The 12,456-nt window shown below is 39.9% G+C and overlaps 2 protein-coding genes across 3 annotated transcripts in view; one reads left to right on the top strand and one right to left on the bottom strand.

The window, feature by feature from the left end:
• Positions 1–12,456, top strand: part of LOC144635075 (tumor necrosis factor ligand superfamily member 14-like) — a 255,865-nt gene that overhangs the window by 145,479 nt on the left and 97,930 nt on the right. The gene's annotated exons all lie outside the window — the stretch shown is intronic.
• Positions 1–12,456, bottom strand: part of LOC144634903 (lysosomal-trafficking regulator-like) — a 73,963-nt gene that overhangs the window by 58,634 nt on the left and 2,873 nt on the right. Inside the window, 10 exon segments of the mRNA XM_078493946.1 lie at positions 398–507; positions 1,166–1,232; positions 1,391–1,475; positions 1,940–2,244; positions 3,155–3,373; positions 3,941–5,207; positions 5,714–5,873; positions 6,462–7,931; positions 10,440–10,533; positions 12,085–12,238. Coding sequence (XP_078350072.1) covers positions 398–507; positions 1,166–1,232; positions 1,391–1,475; positions 1,940–2,244; positions 3,155–3,373; positions 3,941–5,207; positions 5,714–5,873; positions 6,462–7,931; positions 10,440–10,533; positions 12,085–12,238 — 3,931 coding nt within the window.

The raw sequence follows: 12,456 nt of genomic DNA, 5'->3' as shown, positions 1-12,456 counted from the left end.
CCGGCGTGAATAAAAGATGTCAAAATCTTAAATGTTTCCGAAACGGTTGACTCACAAACAAACAACGTTATAACGTAAATAAATATGCAACGTTTATGAGAACTTAGAATAGATGTTTCAGCCGTAAATTTATGGTTTTCGTCGATTTAGAATGCCAAATGAGCAACGGCTTTTCTAACGGTTCACAGCTTGTACGTATTATGCTAACAAATGCAACAAACGATCACTGTGCGAGATAGTAATTAACGTGGGTGATATATAAATTTCTAGAAGCCGTGCCCGTGCAAATGAAGAGGACACAAAAGCACAGAACGCACCCATCTTGGGACACAATAGGGCAAACTGAAACTGATATTAACTGGTAATTCATTCATACAAATTCTCAAGATCGTCTTACCACAGGAGGTTCTCGAGAGTTAAACAATGCAAGAAAGTTCCACAGTTCCCCTGCATTGATGCTGTTGCTTGCTAGGCACACAAACACCTCCACAACAACAAACTGAAGACCTAAACGAAGCAGACATTTGGTCAAGACAAATGTCAAAACTGTCACCAGTGCATCAGTTGAGGTTCTTGACATAAGTTTGCTTGTTTGACAAATTTGATGAAATTTTGTCATATTTCGTCAAATTCACCAAATTCATCAAATTCGTCAAATCCGTAAGCAGTGCACTCAGCTAAAGTTATTGACATAAGTACATGTTTGCCGGTCTTGACGAATTTTACGAAATTTCGTCAAATTCGTCAAATCTGTCAGCAGTGCATCAGTTGAGGTTATTGACATAAGTTTGCCGGTTTGACAACATTCGACGAAATTTCGGCAAATTCAACACAACATAGACAAAAAAAACGAGTAAAATAGGGGGATGCTTGGGTTAAATAAGCTCTCGCACAACGACATGGCAAATTTTGAATCAAATTCGGAGCCAATTTCGTCATTGCGTGTCTCACAACTCCTGGGCATGAGTGAAAGGTATATGCCATCCCCTTCCCATTCTTTTTACTCAAAAAACCAACTAAAATTTTTGTATAAACTTCAAGACCCAAATTCTTTCCGATTAATTACATTTATTAACGTCCCGTAAAAACCTATTAGTGACAAATCTGTTTTCCCACTTTTGTACATTAAAAGCACTCAACGGTAAAAAGAAAAGAAATGTCTTACCTTTTAATGCCTGATCCTGTATAACCATTACATCATGGAAGCACTCAAGCAGAGTCTCAATGAGCCGCTGTTTAAAAAAGAAAAAACAAAAAATGTAGTGTATCGTGACTCCTTTGATGAATACATAAAAACAAGTGTAAGGGAAACTTTCCAACATAGAAAAAGACTATCACAGTTACTGCAGATACCTTACTTGTCTTCCAGCTCACATATTATGCAACTTACGTTGTGACAAAGCCTCTGACAATTCTCGTCACAATCTCGCAGAAGGAGAAGAAGATTCCCAACAGCATGGACCACAACAACCAAACTAAGACAACAAAAGAAAAAGGTCAATTTAAAAAGGAGAACGCTCTGGCAGCTTAAACCTACAGTTGGTGTAGAGGCTACAGCAATAATTGACGTAATGGCGGTGTTTTGCATTACTACGCATGGATTGGCAAAATTCGCGAAGATTAAAAAGGATTGCGAAAAACGTCGGCCCGACTTTTTTCAAGTTTATCTCAATTTGTATGAAAGTATCATTTACAATGCTCGAAAATCATCCTTGTTTGTTATGTGACCGTGATTTAGACAATACAAGACTTTTGCTCTGCCAATTTGAAGATTAGAGCTCTTAATTAACGAAAATAAATAAAATTACCTAAAATACCCTTTAACAGTGGCATTGCATTATGCAATGCATGCACTATTTAAAATGCAGATTCCTTTATTTTGTGACAATGAGAAAAATTACATTGTACTAGTGCATGCATGTAAACACAAAATTCATACCAATCTGAATCCCCAGCACAAAGTTTGTTGCCATAGCACACTTTTAACAACTGTAGAAGGATATTGCAAATCTGTGGGTAAATTACAAGTCCCTTTGTGACGTGCTGCTGCTTGGAATATTCATTTCGTTTCCTCTGTTTAGGCTGCTTCTTGCTTTTAACAAGCATTTGTTCTGTTTCATCACTCCTGTCCGAGTCGCCTTCTTCTTGATCTGCATCATACCCCTCTTCAAGTATCGAGTTGATATCCTTTTGGGTACCATCTGTCTCGTCGTCGTCATCATCTTCCAAAGGATTTGACCATTCCTAGGATAAGGAATAACATGGTAAACAAATTTTAGCATTGTTGTCTATAGCACTAAAATTTATTCAAACATGTAAACTGTACCTTCGCTGATTCCAATACAGAAAACACCTTTATGCCTAACACTTTTGGCTTAATCCATAGCTGTCACAAATGAAAAACGTGGAAAGTGGGGGGAATAGAGGGAAAGATTCCTCATTACATGGGAGGCGCGGTGGCCTAATGGTTAGTGTGCCGGACTCCGGATCGAGCAGTCTGGGTTTGAGTCCCGGCCGGGGTCACTTGTGTTGTGTTCTTGGGCAAGACACTTTACTCTCATAGTGCCTCTCTCCACCCAGGTGTATAAATGGGTACCGGCGACATAATGCTGGGGGGACCCCTGCAATGGACTAGCATCCCATTCAGGGGGAAGTAAAAATATTCCTAGCCGCTTAATGCTACGGAAACCGGGATAAGCTCCGGCAGTGTGGGCCACTTGGCTCGTGGCTTCTCCTTTCATTTTATTCCTCATTACAAGCATCACTCATATCCTTCATATTTTTTCCAGATTACGCTGGGAATGAGCGAGACTCTACAACACAATTCTCTATGTTGCCTTATTGGCCAGTGGAGGGGCATCACTTTCTCCTATTCTGGCAGGCAATGAAACCACACCTTGCAGATGGTACCATAAAAAAAATAATTCCATTATCATTCTGCATCAACAACGTACAGATTTAGGCAAATAAATGGTATGGCTATTTCATTCACTGCATCAATTGCTTCAAAAACATTTGCGCAAGCTCCTCACAAAAGGCATGCTTTGTTTATGAAATGGAAGGTTGCAGTGAGACAGTGTATAAATCTATAGGAATACCTACAGGTATCAATGTACATTTACATGTAGCAGGAATCAATGTGCATTTAGCAAACCTCTTGACTGTCTCCATAGCTTGTTCTCCTTAAGACTTCATCCCTTTGTTGTCTCATCTCAGAGTTGAACTGCGCAGAACCCACATTTTCATTCAGTTGCCACATTGATGCTTTAAGAAAACAGTCACTTATTCTTTTGCTGAGGAATCTCTGCATAATCCCAGATACTGAAAGTGCTTTCTTAGCTTCTTCTACCAACTGCTCAAGACTGGGTAGTGTCTGAGGAACACAAGAGGTTATCCATACATGTAGTTACTTGTATGTACAGTCATGGTCAGTCAGTTTGTAACTATAATTATAAATTACCTTGTAATTTTATATTACCTCGATGCAGGTTTTACCAAACGCTATTTTTTTGGGTTTATTTTGGATGCCGTTCTGCGTGAAAGCCATCAGTCACTTGACACCATACTACAAGCGTGTTGGCCTAATGGTTAGCGTGCTCTACTCAGAGTCGAACGGCCCGGATTCGAGCCCTGGCTGGGGTGCTGCGTTGTGTTCTTGAGCAATACACTTTACTCTCACAGTGCCTCTCTCTACCCAGGTTTACAAATGGGCACCAGAGAATTTACTGCTGGGGGTAATGCTGGGATGGACTACATGTAGCATCCCATCCAGGGGGAGTAGCAATACTTCTAGTCGCTTAATGCTTCAGAAACCGGAATAAGCTCCGGCTGTATGGGCCTCTTGGTCGGACACAGACTTCACCTTTTTTATCATACTACCATACGTCTCTCTACATAATTAGTCACGGAAGTGCTTAACTTTGCCATGTCACTATCTTACCCCTTTGTTCCGCCAGTATTCCATATGTGCCATTCTGATACAAATTGGCAAGACAGACTCAAACAAGTTTACAAGGTCTTTCACAAACGCGATATCATTGACCTGAGCTTCAGTAGTTCTGGAAGATGAAGCATTGCTCTGAAATACTTCAAACAACATATGCAGTAAGTCGTAACTGTACACTATTCTATCGTCCTGGAGGAACAGTTCACAGAACAGTTCATTTGAAACTAAGAGCTGAAGGCATGATCTCCAAACATGCACCCTCAGTGACGACTCGACAGGATGGCAGGAGGCCAAGTGAGGCACTTGACATGCATCTCCATCTTTCTTTGTCTCCACAAAGGATGTTGTGTACTGAAGCAAAGAAAGAAAGCTTTGACAACAGACTCTGTTGTCACTTTTCTCTTCACTGCTTGTCTCGGGTGACCCTGCACTTTGGTCTCCACCTTCTGCTTGAAGTAGTCTGCCTGACGCCTCCTGGTTTTCCATGTTGGCCAGAAACTCCAGCACACGAAGAACTGGCTCTTGAAGCTGTGGTAATGCTAGAAATCCTTGCAGCTCATTCAAGCCACCGCAGTTAAGAAACAGTTCTCGCGATTCCAAGCTAGTGAGAAGTGAGGGTAACAACAAGATGCAGAGCTCGAGAACTTCTTTACAAATGCCATCTTCTGTATCGACCTGTTCGGAAAGAAAACGATTGCTAGTGTCACTTTGAAAACCAGAAAAAGTACTTCCTCTGAAAGATTTAGTTCTCTGTTCCAGCCAATCAGAACTGAGTGATCCAGACCAAGTCCTTGCTCTGATGTTTCTAAGTGGCTCAGCAACATCTTCAGTAAAAACCCCTTCACAGCGCAACATGCAAGGAAGAATAACCATGCGAAACAGTTCCCCCTTCAAATGCCTTGATCCCAAAGTAGCCAAAGGTTTGAGTGCCTTCATAACTTCAACAGCGACACTTGTGTCTTTATAGCACACAAGGGCACAGTATTGGGAGAGACAAGTCCAATTAGGCTTCCCATCTTTAGCAAGATCTCTAACATGTGCAGTTAGTCCAGTAGCACTGAAATCACCAGCTGAGAAGCCACTATCACTTCTGCCAGGACTTTGCTTTGACTTGGAACGGAATCTCTGTACTTTTCTAGAGTGAAAAGTCTGCGACTGCAACACCTCAAAACTGTCATCAATTACATCAATTTCGGTGAGTACCAGCTGGTTGATAAGGCTGAGAATAACACCTTGAAGGTCTTTTTGCTGGTCAGCAAATCTGAAAATAAACCAAAGTAAAATGAACCATTAAGACGGTTATTTGTGCTTGGTCCCAATGCTTCAAATGAATGCACCCACCTTTCCAATAACATTGATTATTTTGAAGGTAGCATCGCGCTTTGCAACACTGATTTTAAAAAAATTGAATACAAATATGTTTTCTATGACAGCAATTGCCAACAGAATTGTCCAGATACTTTTCTTTTTGATAGGATCACACTTTGACCAAGTATATTGTGAAAATCCCCCCCCCCCCCCCCCCTTCCCCATTAAATGATAGTGTGATTAATTTGAACAGGCCGTAGCAACTGCACAACATTTAAATGGGGACTAGAGGGTTCAGAGAAACCTAAATGGACTGTGGGGATTACCAGCCATCGTAGTTGTACTGGGTTAGGAACTGACTTACATGCAGTGGAAGCTCCTAGATACCCTAGCTCACCAATATACTTACAAATGTACAAGACAGACAAAAAAACATGTACCTTCTATAATGTTCCCTACCTGGTGAGAAGAGTTGTCACCAGAACATCAGGTGAGACACAACGGCAAATTCCAACTTTTTCTAAACAGCTTAGTATGCTCATCCTGAACTTTGGATTCTTGCTCTCCTTGAGGACAGTCAGCAAAGTTATGGCAGGTCTGGACACTGTGCAAAGGTCTTCTACAGTTAAATTGAACAAGTAACAAGTAATTAATACAAAAACTAGGAAAAACGAACAGAGCAAACATCTACATGTCTGTTAAAGTGGAAGAAATCGCAGTTGAAGTATTGGTGTCAAAGTAACAAAGCTGTTCTGTTACTGGGCAGTTTACAAACTAAAGATGATAAATTACTACTGGTGAAAAACCTGACAAAACACAAGCAAGGAGGTAAACCTGAAGGGTAAGTATAAATAAGTGAATAAGTCCTTTAACTAGCACATGTAAGACATTTCTTCTGATGAAGTTTTCTATTAAGCAGTTTCCAAACATTAGTTCTAACACATTTACAGTCAACTCTCTCTTAACGGACACCTCTATAAGACGGACACCTCTGTAAGACGGACACCTCTATAAGACGGACACCTAGTGTTGGTCCTGTTCCTGCCTTTCTCAGTCATTTTACTGTAACTTTATTCCCTATAAGATGGATACCTCTCTAAGACGGACAGTTGGAGCTGGTCCCGACGGTGTCCGTCTTAGGAAGAGTTGACTGTACACTGTATATGTGGCACTACATGCTGTAAAAAAAATTGCAATTCTCACATACCTAAAAATTGGTCTTGCTTCTCTTTCTCAAACTCCATATCTGCAGCAGATTCTGAGCTTTCTTCCACCTCGGAGCTTTGAGGGTAGACTCCACACATTTCAAAGCCATCTTCGTTCACAGGCCACCCAGATGCTACTACGGAGCCTTTTCTACCACTGGGTACCCTGGAACTTTTGCAACAACTCTTGCCTTTCTTCAGCATGGAGATCATCTTGCCCAAGTTCCTTACAATCCGATTGAACAGATTCCTTGGGTATTGTTCAATCCTTCGTGCAGATGACGTCAACTGCCAATCAAGCTTGTCATCTTCACTCTCAAAACACGTCTCTGATGAGTAAATTTCATCCAACTTCAGAAGCAATATGCCAACAAATTCAAAGCCTCCATTAGACGAAAACTGCTCAAAAATCTCATGGCACAGCACAAATAAAGTGGAATTAATCAAGGTGCCATAATGAATACAAGTCATCACAAACAGTAAAAGACCCTGCAACAGGCAACCCAGAAGCAGCTCATGCTGAAACGATCTCCACAAATCTGAAGAAGCCAATTTTGACTCAAGCTCTTTTATATGATCACCACCTTCAGTAACAAGTTTAGCAAGTTCAGTGTGTTGCACAGTTGTTAGAAATTCTTTGTCAAGACAACCCTCTAAGATCACCTCCAAAAGCTTTCGAACATATATTGTCTTAGACAGCTGTTTGGCTGCCTTTGGATTCCTGCAAGCCGTGTAGAGAATTGCAAACACTGTGCGTAATATGACAAGGTGGACTGCAGTAACAGCAGCAGGATCCCACTCACAGAGCACTTCAACACTCTTGCCTTTAGCATCACTGAGGGTGTACAGAACGTCTATGAGCTGGCCGCTAGTGTGCATTAGCAGATCTGTATCATACAGGGATGAACTGCTTTGACATGTGAGGTTTTCCAGGGTCGAGACAAGAAGAAGTGATAGTTGAAAGTTGTTGATACCGGACTGGGAGTGACTTGTCGTAAATGCAGTCAAAGCAGAATGTGCAACGTCGTCTTCTCTTTCGTCAACAACATGCTTTAGGTGACGAATACTGGGATGGTCTGCTTCATTAATTGCTCTCTTGCAAGTCTTTGTAGTCGCATCACTTCTGTTTATTTCAGTATCGGAGCATTCACTAATGTTAGCACTTAATGCACTGTCAATGTCTGTCACACTTGTAAGGCTTGCATATACATCACTATCCTCCATGGTGCTACATGTAGGACTTTCAGGTCTATCAAGATGATGATCTTCCGTTTCAATCTGATCTTCAGCTGCTTGTAAGTGTTGATTATCAGTTGCATGCCTTTCCATTCGAAGGGGACTGGAATTTAACTTGGATTTAACAGGATCCCGAGATGCAAGAAGAATCATGTCTTTGACAAGGTTTGTGTGGCGTGAGGTGCTTTTAGGGTCCCACCAATAGTCATCAAAGTCAGAAAAGACCAACTCTAAACCTAAAACAGGAAGACAAAGAGCAACGAAATGAATGAAGTGTAAATCAAACATGATTAACGACTTTTATTGGGCTGGCCAACAACACTTGAATTAGAAATTAAAATATATACCATCTATTTTAATACGTTAACTATTACAGGTAATTGATGAGCATATAACCAATGGGTTATAGATGACTTGTCATCAGATCAGTCATATACATGTACTAATTATCAACTTACAATATATAATCTTTGTCTAATTCATTCGCTGGATGAGTTTTAGTCATCAAATTGTCATTTATTATAGTCCTTAACTGCACTGATTACTCATCTATTTTTATCCTGGCATATCTAGAAATGGCATTATTTTTATTATTAATTTTGGTAAAAAAAGCAGGAAGACAACATAAGGCTAAGTTTGAATTTGCACTGCAAAAGCAAGCCACAACCAGTTTTAGAGTACATTGTAAGTCTTATTTCACAGCTTTTGCACCTTACATCCTAAAACTCATATTACTGTGAATTTTATTGGTAGACAGATTTAGCATTCAACCCTCAGCCATTTTCCCCCCCATAGTCATGTGATAAGCAATTCTGGCAAACCGTTTCTGAGCCAGGAGGCTCGCACAGCAGTCAGCCTGAATTCTGAGAATTTCCCTGCCACGGGTGAAAACTTCCACGTAAGGGCGAATCCCCTAGCTTCTCTAAGGCATTGAACACACCTTGCAACTTCCCACACTGTCAGACACCACTGCCAAAACCCACTTGCTACCCTTTCTGGCAACCAACACTGCCCTGGTACCACCTTCTAGCAAACAAGGCCAGTATTGACCAAGAAGTGTTACAAGGTTTAGCCATTGCCAGTTGGCAGGTCCGTAACATGGTGCCAACACATTGTGTTGTGTTGTAAGAAGAATGGCAAGCATTACCCAACAATGGCTTTCCAGCTACCCAACCTACTCACATGCAATGCAAAATGTAGAGGTCATTCCATCTGACCTTGTCTACACTCAGCGATAAAAAGAGGACTGCATTTGATCATTGTAATGAATCTCAAAGCATTCTCCTTAACCCAGATGACCATCCCCAAACCACCATTACCCTCCACCTCACCACACCATTACTCCATTGAGATTTAATTGGTACAAGACAGCACCCCAGGGTTATAGTATCAGGCTACCGTTTTCTCAAGATGGTTTGACAAGATTGTCTCAATAAGTGCATTCAAAACATATGTTACTGTAGGCAGACAACCTCTCTGAGACAACATCTGCCATGGTGTCAACCCTAATCCAGACAAGTTTGTGCTGAATGACAACACAATGATTTTGATTTTGCTGGATTCGGGGTCACCCCTACTAAAGTGCCATGCATGAAGTACCTCCACACAATCTGTGACTTTCTGACACCTGCCAACATAACAGATGTGTGCTCCTGGTTTGGACTCATCTACAAAAGGTCAACCAGTTTTGAAAGGGTCCAAGTCACTGATCACCTGAAACACTGGGGAAGGAGTATGCATCTTTAACAAATTCAAATTAGCTTGTTTTCCAAATCAACTTGCCTGGCCAGAAATTGGTCAGAGTGGCATATGATACTGGTTCTTCCAAAAGCAGTCAGTGACCCATCCAATGAACCCTTCTGCTGCCACACAAGTTGGAAAGTTACACGCGCTGGGAGGGCCACAGTTACCTTATCATAACTGTGGACCACAAGCTCGCAGCCATGGTGCTAAGTGGTCAGTCCCTTGAGATCTCTAACACAAAGTCTCATAGCCTGAGTTTTGACACGATCTTCCACATGCAATGCAAGTAGAAGTAGTCTATTAGTTCCACGTACACCTGCACACAGTGCATGGGGTTATACGCATGGTGTCGTATAAAAAAATGATAGAATGGAAGGGAATAAAAAGGAGTGGAATGGAATGGAATGTTTTATTTTAAGTTGATGGCTTGGTGAGAGGTTGCCCAATCTTCCAGAACTAAGGCTCATACCAAAAAAAAGATTTGAAGACCACAGAGTGTAATGAGTTAATTTACCCAGACTCAGAGATTGGGTACGAGTTTATCATTCCACATTGAATGATGTTCTTTGACATTGTATCCACTTCATTCTCTCATTATTATGTAACATTTGATAATTGATGAGATTAAACACAAATTCTAATATAATAATGAACTTCTATCTAAGTTCAGGGTTCGTTTCAAAATGTATTGAAGTAGTTGTCAGCAACTGGAAGAGTAGACGGCTGTGACAACGCTGAGCTTGTTTGTTGCAAGCTGATTGCTATGCCCAGAGTAACCGGCGACAAAAAGTCAAGTAGCCAGCAGAATCTCAGTGGTCACCAACTTGTTTTAAAAACCCTACTTGGTTGTGAAGAACAATTAGAGGATGAGCAATCAATTTAGAACTCATTTGATTGGACCAAACATTTATTTGGGGCCCCTCCCTGACTCTTGACTATCCCGTCTACATGTAATTTGTCCACTACATGCATGTACAAATGCAGAAACGTTCTGACCATACCATAAAGAGGATCATAATCTTGTAAAGGCAACTTAAGAACCACTGGCAGCAGAGAAACTAGCAGATTAGCTAGCTCTAAATTGCATCCAGCAACCTGGTAAAATTAAGAAGATACATGTATATCAGTTAAAACTAAAAACTAGCCATGGTATATTGCAATTCCTGAGTTTTGATTGGCTTACAGGAAAAAATGTATATGAGCTCAGTCAATGAATATACAATGTACATGTACATGTATCATGCACCACAAAAATGGTAGGAGTACGCGTCAGCGAAAACAGCTGGGGAGCTCAAATATTGTAATTCTTTGGTTGTTTTTAATAAAAAATATCATTATTATTCCACTTGTGCTTGTTGGATATGAGATAGCTGTTATAGCCAACTCATATCCAATGTTTGTTGTGGAATGATTGTTAAGTACGTAAAACTGAGACCTAGCTACAATGTAAGTAAAAATTTGTGATATATTATGGAAATTCACTTTATATATTGACAATAATTATTATAATATAATATAATATTATAATAGTATACCTGCCAACTCTCACGCCTAAGGCGTGAGTCTCACACCTGCGAGTTGAAAACTTCGATCTCACGCCAACTCACGCTTTCGAACCAATTTCTCACGCCTAGTCGAAAAATGTGAGCTATTACAACCATAAATGGCACACTTTCCAAAAATATGTGAACTCAAACGAATGTGAGAAACGAAAACTCCATGTAAACTGAGTTTATGACGATACTTTCCTCGAAATCTCAGAGTTTTGACAAGAAAAGCATTGAGAATGTGATCGTGTTTTGCAAAACACGTCTTGGGAATGTGTTCGGGATATGTTCGGAACGTCTTCGGAATACTTCGAACATCTTCGGGAATCTTCGGAAATGGTCGTGTCATCTCCGGAAATCCTAACACTCTACGGATAAAAATCTCACGCCTTTGACCCAGAAAAAGTTGGCAGGTATATACCGGTAATAGTTATATAGAGAATAATACACAGGCACCAGGTAGATATGGAATTTCTCTTCGAGTGTTCAACTCGATATCTCACTATTGAGTGCAGCTTACTCGTGAGATATCAATTTTGAACATGAGAAGAGAAATTTCACATCTCCAAGCAACGATATATTATTATTATTATTTTAAACCTACTTATTACGATCGAGGTTTTTGTTTATTTTTTAAACCTACTATGTGAGGTTCTTGACAATTTTCCGAAGATTTCCGAAGTTTTTCAAAAAAATGTTGCCTAAAGGTCATATTCATGAATGTTTCGGAACATTTTCTGAACTTTAAGGAAAATTTCTGAAGGTTGCCAAATATTGCAGCGGAAGATCCCAAGATGTTTCAACTTAATATCGATAAACTTTGGCTCATTCAGAATTTAAACATCGAGCTGATGGTCAGCACTTGAGTGGTGATATCAAACACACATAAAAAATTATCATAATTTTATACACGTCAAGATACCGTTTTTTCCCGGTGGTCAAAATCCCAATAAACAACTGTAGTTTATATAATAAATATAATTATTAAATAATATAATTTATTACAAATAAAAATAATCATAATAATAATAATAATAATGCAGGTCTTAGAAATTGTTAATACACTGTAACTGCTTAATTTCGAGCTGTTTGTTCATACCTTGCTTGCAAGAATACATAACATCTGCAGCAGATGTAGGCCCTCTCCATGACAAAGATATTCAACCAATGACTGTTCAGTTTCATCTTGACACCTCACAAGAATTGCTGACTGAAACTCACTTGTCAACACATTGCCCACACTGTGAATATCACTAGAAATAAAACACACATGGTGTTGTATTTACTCTTTGGATGTTACTGTATGTGCCATGGAGAATTACTTACAGTGCAGCTTAGAAATAAGCAAACCAAAATATAGGCAACAAAAATACACATATTGATAAGGATCAATATTTTGAACATTAAAAGTCAGTTGGTGTGTTCAGTAATATTTAGGTCAAGATACTTTTTTATCCTCTAATACTACGCT

Source organism: Oculina patagonica, chromosome 13, assembly GCF_052425735.1.
Source record: "Oculina patagonica isolate OP01 chromosome 13, crgOcupat, whole genome shotgun sequence".
Taxonomy (NCBI): domain Eukaryota; kingdom Metazoa; phylum Cnidaria; class Anthozoa; order Scleractinia; family Oculinidae; genus Oculina; species Oculina patagonica.
The sequence above is the reverse complement of the archived record's forward strand: the minus strand, read 5'-3'. Positions and strand labels throughout refer to the sequence as shown.